The following is a 14,459-nucleotide window of genomic DNA, read 5'->3' on the forward strand; positions in this document are numbered from 1 at the left end:
ACAGTCGGGGTGTTTGGCCTTGTTGATGGCCAACTGCAGTAGGGAAGAAGCTGTTCCTGTGGCGTGAGGTTTTGGTCCTGATAGACCGCAGCCTCCTGCCAGAGGGGAGTGATACAAAGAGTTAGCTTCTCTCACCGCCTTGCTAAACCTGTACTTTGACTCTTTAAACCAGTCCCTGTCCCCACTCCTGAACGCTTCTTCCTTTTGCCACTGTAGGTGACTGAGCTTAGCTGTGAACCAGGGTTTGTTATTGTTATAACTCACCCTGGCGCGTTTTGGGATACAGCAGTCCTCACAGAAGTGTGAATTCACTCTGTGAATTCATCCAGACTGCTGGTGGCAGTCCTGAGCACATCTCTGTCAGTGCAATCCAAACAGGCCTGAAGGCCCACAATGGCTTCACTGTGTCATTGCTTCGATGTCCTCACAACAGGTTTACAGAATTTTAGTTTCTGCCTGTATGTAGGAATCAGATGGACCATGATGTGGTCAGAGTGGCCCAGTGCAGCCATTGGGACGGCATGATAAGCACTGTTGTGGTGTAACGGTGATCCAAAATATTCCCCTCCCTGGTTGGGCATTTAATGAACTGTATTTGGAAAGTTTAATGCCTGAGGTTTCCTTTGATAAAGTCACAGAGGACAATAACTAGGGATTCAGGGTCCATACACACTATCTGGTCGGCGAGTAAACGCTGTGCCTCCTGCACGTGCCTGTGGGGGAATGTAAACACCAACCAGAATGAATGAAGTGAACTCACAGGGGAGTGGAAAGGTTTGCAGTTTATGAAGAATGATTCCAGGTCAGAAGAACAGTGCTGTAGCATCACTGTCACATCATTACACCAGCCGCTGTTAGCATAGAAACAGATTCCGCCACCTTTCATTTTGCCAGAGAGTTCTGTGTCGCGATCCACTCTGAAGAGTTTGAATCCAGCCAGCTGCAGTGCAGAGTCTGGTATTGATCCACACAGCCACGTCTCCATGAAGCTTAAAAATGGAAGATGAAGCAAAGTCACTGTTCTTCTCCACCATTAGCTGAAGTTCATCCAGTTTGTTCGACAGTGGGTGCACATTGGAGAGAAATATACCTGGTAGCGGTGTGCTAAGTCCACGCTGTCGGAGGCGCACATGTGCACCAGTAAGTTTCCCTCTCCTCTGGCACTTCACTGAGTTAGCAAAGGTCAGAGCACCTTTGACCAGAATGGCCAAAAATTCCACAGAAGATGTGAGGAAAGTGGGAAACAAATCCGCTGGAGTTGTTTCCTCGATGTTTATGAGGTCTTCTGTGGTGAAAGAGCTTTGGGTAGCACAGCAAAAAACCGAATTAGCAAACAAGATAAGGCAAAACAATGCACACCAACACACCGAGGCAGCCATCTGTGGTGCCATCTTCCCTCATGACCAAACACGCTCAAAGAGCAAGACTCTGATTCTGATTTGGAAAATAAGGGTTTGGGGAACCCTTTTGCCTGGACAGAGACGCCACAGTAATCAATAAATCACTTGGTGGAGGTTTGTGCCTTTATGTTAATAAAATGTGGTGCAAAATGGTATCGTATGTGAAACAGTATGCACCCCCGACATTGAACTTTTATCCATATCCCTACGACCATATTATCTGTCTAGGGAATTTCCTATACTGATACTGCCACACAGGTATATAGTAAAAAAAAACAGCTAATCAATGTAATATCATATAAAAAAGGGGACATGACCCCGGTTCAGAGAGCTTCAAAAGCTGAAAAGGGAACTTAAGCTTGCTAAACAAAATTATAAGGACAAAGTAGGGAACATGTTTGCATTTGGTAATTCATGCCCTGCATGGGAGGGGGTGATATTGATGATGGGGATGCATCAGAAGAAGTGACCTGCATAATGAATTTAACTTGTTTTATAATCATTTGAATGTCCATAATTTTAGTGATGAATTGTCTATTTGTGTTGGTTTTTTTTTTTTTTTTTTGGGGGGGGGGGCTTTTTGTGCCTTTAATGGACAGGACAGTAGAGAGACAGGAAATGGGGAGGCAGAGAGAGGGGGAATGACACACAGGAAAGGGCTGTTTGAAGCGGGAGTCGAACCAGCTGCAGCGAGGACTGTAGCCTCTATATATGGGGCGCCTGCGTAACCCACTGTGCTACGCAACGCCCCCTGTTTGTGTTGCTTTTATGCACAACAATGTGCATGTTGACAGGAACATGGTCCTGAGACTTGATTGGTCAGTGAATGTAGGAAAAGTCCACGCCCTGATGGCATCGGAGGTTGTTTACTGAAGAACTGAGCCGAACAGCTTGCAGATATTTTCTGCTTTATTTTCACTTCGTCACTCTGGCTCCAGAGGGTTCCTTGTCTTTAGAAGGAGTCCATAATTGTACTCGTGCCAAAAAACAAAGTTCCAAAGTCACCTAACGATTATAGGCCTGTGGCACTTACCTCTTTAATTATGAAGTAACTTGAGAGGATTGTAAAGGATGCCCTTCTGAGCATGGTCCATGAAATTCTAGATCCGTTCCAATTTGCTTACAGGTCAGGTAGGGGGGTTGTTGATGAGACATGCACATTTCTTAACATGATTTTATCACACCTAGAGAGTTCAAAAACTCTGGTGCGGCTAGTCAAAGCCACTATGTGGGGAGCCACATCCTGAAGTTTGCTGATGATTTGGTCATTGTGTAGCTCCTCAGCAGTATGGCTCCGGATGATAGTCCTGCAATGTTTGAGTTCACTGACGCGTCCTTCCTGGACATAAACGTCTCCGAGTTCGAGTTCATACTGCTTCCATCCAGTCACAGGTACAAACTGCAAAGATGCAGAATTTGTCACAGCCTGTTCTGCTTCTTACCTGCTGCTTCAGTTTCTCACCCCACCTCCTCATCAGCCTCACCGTACCTATCTGTTGCTCCTAGCTGCACTCCATCTCCAATCAAGCCAGTATTTAGGCAGCCTTCGTGTAATGGTTTGCCATGGAAGACATTTTATGTTTGAGTTTATGTTTGGATTTTGTCACTTCCTGTTTTATTTTGTAGTGGTTTCCTTGTGTCTTGATGTTTGTACTTCCTGTCTTTGTCCTTTTTCCCTGTTTGGTGATTGTCTGCCTCGCCCTAATGTGTTTCACCTGTGTTCAATCACCCTTGCCTCACTTGTGTCTATTTAGTCTCTGTGCTCCCCTTTGTCTGGGTCCGTTTGTCTGTTCATGTCCCTGGTGTTACCTGTCCTTGTTACCTCGAGCTTCTGGTTCTTGCTGTGTTTGTCCCCGGAGTTACCAGTTAAGTCCTTGTCTTCCTTGTACTTCTGTTTCCTCGTGTCACCTAGTGCTTTTGGTTCCTGTTCATGCTCCTTGTGTGTGTTGTAAGTAGTCACTTTTTTGATATTAAAATTATTTCTTTCCACCTACTCCCTTGTGTTTTTGGCTGCATTTGGGTCCAGCTTAACCACAAACTTGACACTTGGTCCACTCACTCATTGCCAGATTGATCTCTGTACTCATGCAAGAATTTCCAGCGTTCATCTTTGGACAGATTTCCTGGTATCATCTCTGCCCGTCCCTGACCATCCTGTCTTGTCTCTGCCCCAGTAAATGCCTCAGCCTTCTGTCCCCGACCACAAGTTCTGCCTGTGCACTTCCTGGTTCCCGTTTTCCTGTGGCTGTTTGGTGTTCTCCAGCTCTGATGTCGCATTGTTCATCTTGTGAGTACTTCCCTGCTGGTTTCCTGATCTCTCGTCTGGCTCTGATTACCTGCCTGTCTGGTCCTTCCTGGTTCGTCTGCCCCACTGACTGCTCACCTGGTTCCGATCCTCCTGCTCCTTCGACAACATTGTGCGTGTGTGTGTCCCACCATAGACTACTCACCTGTGTATTAATCTGAACTATACTGCTGCTCACCTGTTCATCCTCATTCCTGCGAACAAAAGTCATTGCCAATCTTACCTGTGGTGTTTTGTGCTGCAACTGGGTCCAACCAACACCTGTTACAGAACTAATAGGTTTAAGAAGTTTTGTCCCTGCTGCTATTGGTTTCTTAAATAACTCATTGTGATTTTATATTGTACACTTTTATTTATTTATTTTTTTTACCAGTTGGACCCTTTTGTCTATTTATGAATTTATAGTATTTGTTGCACTGGATTTCTTTTATATTTACTGATTAGAATCTATTTGATATACTGTTGTGTGAATCACTGTTTTACTGTAGTTAAATGCTACTGTTTGATCTATCTGGCTGCACAACAATTTGTTCCTCGGAGATGAAAATATTTCAACCTTCATCTGTCAGCTGAGGTCCGGGGGTGACTCTGGAGTGACTCTGTGCTTTTTAGCTGCTTTTCATTCTTGACTTTTATGCATTTATCCTCTATTTTTACCAACCTCCTTCGGCCTTGTTTTTGCTTTGCTAACTGACACCTCTTTGTGTCTTTTATTGTTTTGCTCTGAGACAAAAAAGGAAGGAAAAAATTATGGGTCAATTTGAGATCAATGTTGATTTCACTTCCCTCCTGACTGATGTGATCTGTTTCTTTTAAGATCAGTGTCCTCACACAAGATGAAAGAACAATCACTGGTCAAAACTGAAGTCACATTGTTAGAACTCTTGACAGTCAGTGAAACAGCTAAACACTATATATTTGCAGGACATGTTGCAAATGCTAACACACTGTTTTCAAAACTTAACACATGCAAAACAGAATGATGACAAAACTCATGTGTTTTGGCAGGACCTATATTGACATATCGAAAATCTCAGCAGAATATTTCCAGTAAAATGAAATAATTGAAACACAGCTGATTGCAATTTCAGTTTGAAGCAATTGTACACTGTAACTAGTGAACATGTGAAAGAACTGTGGTATCAATATGTCCAGGTAAGATGTCTGTTCAATAGCCAGAGACATACACATCTATACATGTAGATACTGTAACACTGATTTGCTGTCATTTAGAGAGTCATGGAGCAGGTAAACTGCACATGCATTCATCTTTGTGGATGAAGCTGGATTCATGATCACAGTACTGTATAGTATGAGTTATACTGTACATGTTCAAGTTTTTTTGTTGTCATTATTGCAGCCCTGGAATTTTGATTCATTTTTGTTCCTGTTAGTGTTTTTCAGTCAGTGTGTTGTGAGTGACAGTGGAAACTTTCTGAGTGAGTCAGCATTGTGGTTGAACGAGCTCATTCTGAGACATGTATGAAGAATTCTGGTGGTTTGAGTTCTGGAGAAGATATTCACTGTTTAGCCGAAATGTAGACTACATGAAGATGTTTGACCGATGCTCATTAGAAATTGAAAACGAACTCCAGGAGTCTACTCGGTATTCTGATTAATAAGGGACTTTTTGCATCAATTCCGACATTTATTAAATTCATTCACCACTTTATGTGAGTAAGCAGAATGGTTCCAAAAACTTGGGAGGAATCCAGTGTCCCTCTCTCTTTACCTCATGTTTGGACAGTCCATTATGTGTTATGTTTTGTCCATTGAGGCTGCAATCCAGGTGTAAAACAGTTGCAGTTGCATCAGAGAAAGCTCTCTGCACATCTTAGGTCAAGTCACACAGTTTCAACACTGTGAATTTAAATTTAAGTCTCGTGTGTGTGTGTGTGTGTGTGTGTGTGTGTGTGTGTGTGTGTGTGTGTGTGTGTGTGTGTGTGTGTGTGTGTGAGTGAAGTCACACAGTTTCAACACTGTAAATTAAAATTTAAGTCTCGTGTGTCTGTGTGTGTGTGTGTGTGTGTCTATATACCTGGTTCTCCACCAACATGGCGATGTCCACAAACATGTCATGGAGCTCTTTGATGCTGCTTTCCAGCCTCATGATGTCTTTGTGACGAGCCTCAATCTCATTCAGGGCCTGCTGGTTGATCTTAGACTCTGTAATCTGTGTGTGTGTGTGTTTGCAGGGGTGGGGTGGGGGCATAATGACAATATATTAAAAAGATAAATAAAATCTCAAAAGCAGATCAACAGAGAATAAATTATGATTATGACAGTGTATGAAAACAGGTAGATTGAACTGTCTCATTGTCATAAGCACAGATCATGACTCACATACTCAAACATTTAATGACAGTCAGTGGATGTTCAGACACACAACCTGCTGCTCAGTCTAGACACTGAGCCAGACAGCTGCTCACTCTATTGCAGGTAGGTGAGGATGGACTCCACCTGTGTGACTATCTGTTGTCGTGTTCAGAGCTGCAACTAACAATTACTTTCATTCTCAATCCCTTGTTTTCAGATCTTTGTTTCCTGTCATGGAGGACAAGGAAATGTGGCCAGGTCTCACATTTTAGAGGCAGGAACCAGGACGATGCTTGAAAATAACATCAACAATTAATTGATTATCAAAATCAATCAACTAATTGATTCCAAGAACCTGAACAACAACACAGGTGATTTTAACCCTCTGATACGACCCAGAGGAGTGTCTCCTGAAATAGCTTCCCTATGGCGGCAGGCGTACTGGACCCAGGTTGTCATGGTTACAATAATAAACACGCAGACTCTACCAAGAGCGGCATACCTAGCTTCATCTCCATGGTTACTATAATAATGGCCATGGCTTGGTTAAGTTTAGGAAAAGATCATGATGTTGTTAAAATAAGTACTTCCTCAACTTTAGATGATCTCTGTTATCATGGTTACAATAATAACAAAAAAACGGTTATGGATAATAGAAACATGGGAATCGAACACCGCTCTCCTGTGTCATATTCATCCATCCACCACAACCTCCTCCTGATGTGGACTTTGCTTCTCTTTATACTACATCACCACACTTTTCCCTTTGCTCCTGTCATCATTACTACAACCACTAGATGTCGCCTAGCATCAATACCTAACTGGGTCATAATAAGTTTCTGCATAGACGACCTATGGGCTCGTTTTTTACAGGATGACAGTCTCATTGATTGACTGCCTCATCGATGAGGCTCTGGTTGTGTTATCTTCTCCACACACTGTGAGTCTCACCCCGGCAGTGAAGACAGCTGTGTTGCCTCCCTCCAGCATCTCTTCCAGTTCCTCGTCAGTTGTTGTCTTCCCCGCTGTGATGGACAGGGAGGACAGTTATAAAGGTGTCTGCCATAAACATCCGTGAGCAGCTGCTTCAACTGAAGTTACAATAAACACTTGTCTGATAACAGCAGATTTAAAGTGGATTTAGCACCTCTATACTTGACTGACATTAAAGGTACCCTGTACAGTTTGTGACCACTGGAGGGTGCTGAAATTTTACTGATTGGGTGTAGCCCAGTGGTCGGCAGCTGGTTGCCCACGGGTCAAAACTGGCCTGTCAGATTATTTTGATAATATGATTTTTTTTTTAAATAAATGGACAAACTTATTTTGACACATGATCTACTTTCAGATGAACCCTGAAAGAAAAAAAATTCTATATTTGATATTTAATTTCAAAAGTTCAGTCTCTGCTAACCAGACCATGTTAATTGCTACCTGCAGCTGGAGACAGTAGTTCTGGTTCTGCTCTGTAGTCTCGGTGAGTTTGGTGTAGCTCCACATGAACCAGTTCTCCACCTGAGCAGAACTAGAACCACTCTCACCAGCTGCAGTCCAAGATGGTGGAATTACAGTCCATCTGACGGACCAGAGACCTGGTGCAGGCAGGACAACCTGAGGCGGGGTTAGCCAGGCCTAGATAGTCAGCAGTGACTGAACTTTCAAATTAGAACACTTACATACTGCACCACATAAATAAATAACAGTACAACAGATACTCCAGATGAATTCAGCATAAAGGGAGATTGGTTTTGACACAGTTTGTAAACTATGTTAGACAGCGGCAGACAGACATCTGAAAGAAGAGTCAAAAAGAAAGGAATCACAACACCCTGTCAGGACTTTCAGAATAAAATCAGAGCGGAAGCAAGATGGTGGATTGTGATTCTACCCATCTTATCAATATCTTGAATTAGCCTTTCATTATGTTCTGGCCGCCATCTGATTGATTAGAAAAAAGTTGCCCAAGACCTTGAGACCTCCCAACATGCAAATGTTCCACTAAAACAAGTTTCCCTCCGACACTATTTTGCAGGGGCACCACTGCTGTGTGAATGCTAGCACATTAGCTTCTGATTGGAGTGTTTGCTAATCTGCTAGCTAGTCAAGTAATTCCATAGAACACACAGCAGAAATTATCATTGTTTTTAAAAAGCTATAGCTACATTAACACCTAGAAATGGTGGTGGTGGTGGTGGGGGGAGGGGGGGGGGGTCTGTAGTCCCCCTACAAAACTGGTTATTATGTTGCATGGCCACAGCAGCAAATACAAATCTGTATTATAACAAAAATGCAATTTTGGCAAAGATATACATGATTATAGTATATATAATGGAGAAATAGGACAAAAACTGGAAAAATGCAGTGCTTATGTCAATGACCTCTCAAGATCACCAGAGGTCAGATACAATCTACCTCCATGTCTGAAATAAAACCTCAGGGTGTGTAGATGATCTGCTGAAATATTCATGCTTTAGTCATAAAATGCACAGTTGTTTTGCCCGCTATCTGCCCCACTAATTCACACATCACCATCTACAACTGTGTTTTGTCCACGTTGCACAAAACTTAGAAATAATTGTGACAACCATATAATCGAACTCTTAACACCTACTTTCAACCAGTGGCTCCTAGACTCAGGCAAAGCCAATCAAAGCTCATCACAGACAACTCCCACATGTAGACTAATCAGTACACGTTTGCTACAGCACACATCATCAAGAGCTCCACTTAGGGTGGTTTTGGGACAGCAGCAGTTCTAAAATGTGCCAAAATGAGGGGCCATAGGTGGCCTTGTTGCCCGTTGCCCTGTTGCCCCGTTGCCCTGTTGTCCCGTTGCTCTTGGGGGCCCTAAGCATTCACCTGGTTCCCTCTCCTGGTGGTATACTTCTGCTTTCAATAGACTGTGTAAACTAATCATATGCGTACCAGAACTGTGTGGTGCAAAAAAAAAAAACAGTTTCCGTAACCGAGGATCGGACCGCCAAGGCCCCCGCCTTGGTCTGCTGCCCAATCCACAATGCACCGGATCCCTCTGACTCTTCCTGCAGGTGGTGAGACGAACCCATGTAGCCGGTTCGGGCTGGGCCCCAACCCCAGGCCTGGCTCCAGGGCAGGGCCCCGGTGTCCCTCCGGGCCGGGTACTCGGGTTCTTGTTAGTACTCGTCATAAGGATCTTCTGACCCGTTCTTCGTCTGGCCCTTCACCTAGGACCAATCTGCCTTGGGAGACCCTACCAGGGGCAAAATGCCCCCGACAACATAGCTCCTAGGGTCATTAGGGCTCTCAAACTCCTCCACCACGGTAAGGTGACGGTTCAACCTGGCGGGAAAACCTGGCGGAAGAACCCGTCATGATGATTTTCAACGCACACCTCCAGCAGAGTTTCGACCGCGTCCCGAGGGCAGTGGGGGACATTGAGTCCAAATGGGCCTTGTTCCGCTCTGCTATTGTTGAGGCGACTGTTGCAAGCTGCGGCCACAAGGTAGCTGGGGCCAGTCGTGGCGGTAACCCCCGTACCCGCTGGTGGACACCGGCGGTGGGGGAAGCCGTCAGGCTGAAGAAGGAGGCCTACAGACTGTGGTTGGCCTGTGGGTCTCAGGAATCAGCTGACTGGTACCGGCAGGCCAAGCGGAGTGCAGCCACGGCAGTTGCTGAGGCAAAAACTCGGACGTGGGAGGAATTCGGTGAGACAATGGAGGAAGACTATCGATCGGCTCCAAAAAGGTTCTGGCAAACCGTCCGGCGCCTCAGGGGGGGAAGGCGGCAACTTGCTCACACTGTTTACAGTGGGGGCGGGGAGCTGCTGACGTCAACTGAGGATATAGTAGGACGGTGGAAGGAATACTTTGAGGAGCTCCTCAATCCCACCAACACGTATTCCGTAGAGGAAACAGAGACAAGAGACCTGGGGATGGATGATCTAATCTCCGGGGCAGAAGTCGCCGATGTAGTGAAACAACTGCGCGGTGGCAGAGCCCCGGGGGTTGATGAGATCCGCCCTGGGTATCTTAAGGCTCTGGATGTTGTAGGGCTGTCTTGGTTGACATGCCTCTGCAACATTGCGTGGACATCGGGGGCAGTGCCTTTGGAGTGGCAAACCGGGGTGGTGGTCCCCATCTTTAAGAAGGGTGACCAGAGGGTATGTTCCAACTACCGTGGAATTACACTCCTCAGCCTCCCTGGTAAGGTCTATGCCAGGGTACTGGAAAAGAGGGTCCGATCGATAGTTGAACCTCAGATCGAGGAGGAGCAATGTGGTTTTCGTCCTGGGCGTGGAACTGTGGACCAGCTCTTTACCCTCGCTAGGGTGCTGGAGGGAGCATGGGAGTTTGCCAATCCAGTCCACATGTGTTTTGTGGATTTGGAGAAGGCTTACGACCGTGTTCCCAGGGGCTCCCTGTGGGGGGCACTCCGGGAGTATGGGGTGGATGGCCCCTTGTTAGTGGCCATTAAATCCCTGTACCAAAGGAGTGTGAGTCTGGTTCGCGTAGCCGGCAGTAAGTCGGACCTGTTCCCGGTGAGGGTTGGACTCCGCCAGGGCTGCCCTTTGTCACCGGTTCTGTTCATAACTTTTATGGACAGAATTTCTAGGCGCAGCCGGGTGGTGGACGGGTTTGGTTTCGGTGGCGGGAGGATCTCGTCTCTGCTTTTTGCGGATGATGTGGTCCTCCTAGCTTCATCGAACGCCGACCTTCAGCTCTCGCTTGGGCGGTTCGCGGCCGAGTGTGAAACGGCTGGGATGAAAATCAGCACCTCCAAGTCTGAGGCCATGGTTCTCAGCCGGAAACGGGTGGATTGCCCGCTTCGGGTTGGGGGGAGGCTCTGCCTCAGGTGGAGGAGTTTAAGTATCTCGGGATCTTATTCACGAGTGGGGGTAAGATGGAGCGGGAGATCGACAGGCGGATTGGGGCGGCGTCAGCAGTGATGCGGACGCTGAATCGGTCCGTTGTGGGGAAGAGGGAGCTAAGCCAGAAGGCGAAGCTCTCAATTTTCCGGTCGATCTACGTTCCGATCCTCACCTATGGTCATGAGCTTTGGGTAATGACTGAAAGAATGAGATCGCGAGTACAAGCGGCCGAAATGAGTTTCCTCCGCAGGGTGGCCGGGCTCAGCCTTAGAGATAGGGTGAGGAGCTCGGTCATCCGGGAGGGACTCGGAGTAGAGTCGCTGCTCCTCCATGTCGAGAGGAGCCAGTTGAGGTGGTTTGGGCATCTGGTGAGGATGCCTCCTGGACGCCTCCCTGGGGAGGTGTTTCGGGCATGACCCACCGGGAGGAGACCTCGAGGTCGACCAAGGACACGCTGGAGGGATTATATCTCTCGGCTGGCCTTGGAACGCCTCGGGATTCTCCCGGAGGAGCTGGTGGAAGTGGCTGGGGAGAGGGCCGTCTGGACCTCTCTGCTGAGGCTGCTGCCCTCGCGACCCGGATCCGGATAAGCGGGAGACAACGAAACGAAAACGAAAACTGTGTGGTGCCACTGCAACACTATTTAAAAAAAAATCTTATTTAAACCTGACGATCACAAATAAATACTAACGTGGTTCAGACTGTGATATGTAAGAAGTGGTTAGTGATGGTCATTGCTAAACACAGATATAAAATTTTATATCTGACAACAACAAGCTGCAGTTGTGATCATAAACATATCATAGCACACATAAGACATCATTTCTAATGACAATAACAAAAAAGAAATGTGATGTACAGGACCAGTCAGAGTTAGGAGTGATGGCTCCGTCTGTGACACCATGTGACTGTGAAAGTAACATGGTAAGTATAAATAAAAACCAAGTATTGTTCGTTTGTCTGTGTAATAATCAGCTGTAGCTCACTGATCTCCAGCTGTCGGGCGATTCGTCCTTTGCTCTTGTCTCTGAAGTCGACTTGAGCCTCGTTGTACTTTGTCATCACCTCCACAAACTTCTTGGCGAGGATTGCATGCTGGGAAAAATGAAAATGCAGAAGCTGTGTAAACTGACTGTAAAACATACAGTCTCATAAAACACATCAGAGTGTGGACTGTAGAGTTTATTTAAAAAAGAAAAGTATTTCGGCCATCTTCATTCGTTTTCAGGAATAAAACTTTGTCCACCTTACCCTCAGACTAACTCAGGCCTGTGACCAATATAACCATGTTAACAATCACTGACACCTGTGCTGACCAGTAGCACCAAACAACAAAAAACAATATGGATTAAAACCCCATTTTTTCACAGAGGGCACCAGAGACCAGTGTGACCTCTTGACCTTTGACCTCCAATTATACACACTCAACCGGTCGGCTCAAACAAACTTTTTGTGGTGTTGCTTGGTCTGACCTGTGACTTGCGTATCCTGAGGTCAGCTGAGGCCCTCTCGTCTGTGTTTGACTCAAGCTGGCGCTCAATACCTGCACACACACACACACACACACACACACACACACACACACACACACAGATAATGAGGTTCAGATTATTTTTTTCCAGAAATTCACAGAAACATGTAAACACAACACAAAACAACAGAAACTACACTGGATTATAACTTTGGACAAATATACAGTGCATATATCATTACATATTATTAAATATATATTAATTGTAATGGGCCAGGGAGCACTGCTCGACACTCACCAAGCAGCATCAACTACACAACGCCTTTTGTCATCCGTTATCATCATTAAAAAAAAACATATAAATAATATATAAAATATTTCCCTATTGAATCTGTGTGGAATCTAACTGCAGATGGTTTCAGATATCTGTCACTACAACATAATGGAGGGGAGTGGCATTTCCTGTGTTGGGCTATTTTTTTTAACTAACTAACAAACAAACAAACAGGAAGTGAGCATGAAAACAAAGTAAAAAGAGCAGGTACTGACTCTTGAGTTTGTTTCTGGCGTTGTTGGCCGACTTCTTGATCTCATTGGTGAGAGCTTCAACATCATCTTGTATTTCTGGAAGAGAGAGAGAATGTGTGTTAACAGCAAGAGTCAACATAAAGACATAATATTATTAAGGTGTGTGTGTGTGTGTGTCAGTCACTCTGGTCAGACGTAGGCGCCGACAAGATGGTGGAGTAGAGCTTTTTGATTTCTGTGACGCTCTCGTCGATCTTGTCAATGCTGATGCGAATATCTTCGATCTAGAGCACACAAAGAAGCACACACACACACACACACACACACACACACACACACACACACACACACACACACACACACACACACACACACACACACACACACACAGATCAGCAATCACAAAATATGTTTACCTGTAGACATGTGAGGAATAGACACAGACTGAATACCTGAGCAAAGAAGTCATCCATAAAAGCCTCGTTCTCCACAGGAACCTCGATGTCATCACCTCCAGCATCACTTTTCTGTTACACACACACACACACACACACACATACACACACACACACACAAAAACACACACACACACACACACACACACACACACACACACACACACACACACACATTTAGTATCATTTTATATACTCCAGTAGCTCCAATATAGAAAAATACAATGATCTCTTTTAATCTATTGAACCTTTTATTTTACCAGATGAGACATTAAGACCAGTTTCTTATTTAGTGAAGAGCAGGGTCAGTTGTAACACTTCCAATTTATCCAATCAGGAGCAAGTTCTGAATCAGCAGATTTACTCAATACCTGCTAAATTTAGTCTTCATTCCACATCTGATGAAATAGCAGCCTGTGACAGACAAAGACAGTTTTAGAAGGAAACTAGACTCACAGCCTTGTGGTTGTTTGTCTCTGCCACTCAGACTAGTTTCAGGTTACATCCCTGTTTATCCAAAGTCATATAATATATGAACTATTTGTGTGAAATTTTGTCATAATATTTATGTAAAGTCTTGAGTAATGGCTAAAAAGTGTTTTCTGAGGTCACCGTGACCTTGACTTTTGAACTCTGACCTTTAGCCACCAAATTCAGTTTGTCCTTGAGTCTAGATTAATGTTTTTACCAAATTTGTAGAAATTCCCTCAAGGCATTACTGAGATACTGCATTCACAAGGCCAAAACCGCGTTTTCTGAGGTCACCAGACCTGTGACCTTTGACCACCAAAACCTAATCAGTTTATCCTTGAGTCCTAGTGAATGTTTGTGCAAAATTTGAAAAAGTTCCACCAAGGTGTTATTGAGATATATCGTGGCCACGAGACAGACAGACAACCTGAAAACAAAATGGCTGCCACTCTGACTGTCACAGACAAAGAAGAATAAAAACTAATGAAATTTTTTTTTTTGTAATAGCACTGCCTGATTTGTAGTTCTTCAAACTTCTTTAAACCTAAATCATTTTTATTGTGAGTCTATGTAGATCTCTTTCATGCACGTTGTCAGTACTAATGTTTTGTATGTAATGCAAAACATGTAATGTATGTAATGTAGCTGTTAGCCTTAAGGTAAATTA

At 44.8% G+C, this 14,459-nt stretch overlaps 1 protein-coding gene across 1 annotated transcript in view; it reads right to left on the reverse strand.

The window, feature by feature from the left end:
• LOC111230453 (syntaxin-3-like) overlaps positions 1-14,459 on the reverse strand; it is a 33,967-nt gene that overhangs the window by 16,752 nt on the left and 2,756 nt on the right. Inside the window, exons 2-8 of the mRNA XM_022757199.1 lie at positions 13,319-13,393; positions 13,051-13,150; positions 12,888-12,962; positions 12,340-12,410; positions 11,854-11,962; positions 6,973-7,046; positions 5,744-5,878 (exon numbers count right to left, since the gene is read on the reverse strand). Coding sequence (XP_022612920.1) covers positions 5,744-5,878; positions 6,973-7,046; positions 11,854-11,962; positions 12,340-12,410; positions 12,888-12,962; positions 13,051-13,150; positions 13,319-13,393 — 639 coding nt within the window. The remainder of the gene's footprint in view (positions 1-5,743; positions 5,879-6,972; positions 7,047-11,853; positions 11,963-12,339; positions 12,411-12,887; positions 12,963-13,050; positions 13,151-13,318; positions 13,394-14,459) is intronic.

This window comes from Seriola dumerili, unplaced genomic scaffold, assembly GCF_002260705.1.
Source record: "Seriola dumerili isolate Sdu_G_001 unplaced genomic scaffold, Sdu_1.0 BDQW01000267.1, whole genome shotgun sequence".
In the NCBI taxonomy this organism is placed as follows: Eukaryota; Metazoa; Chordata; class Actinopteri; order Carangiformes; family Carangidae; genus Seriola; species Seriola dumerili.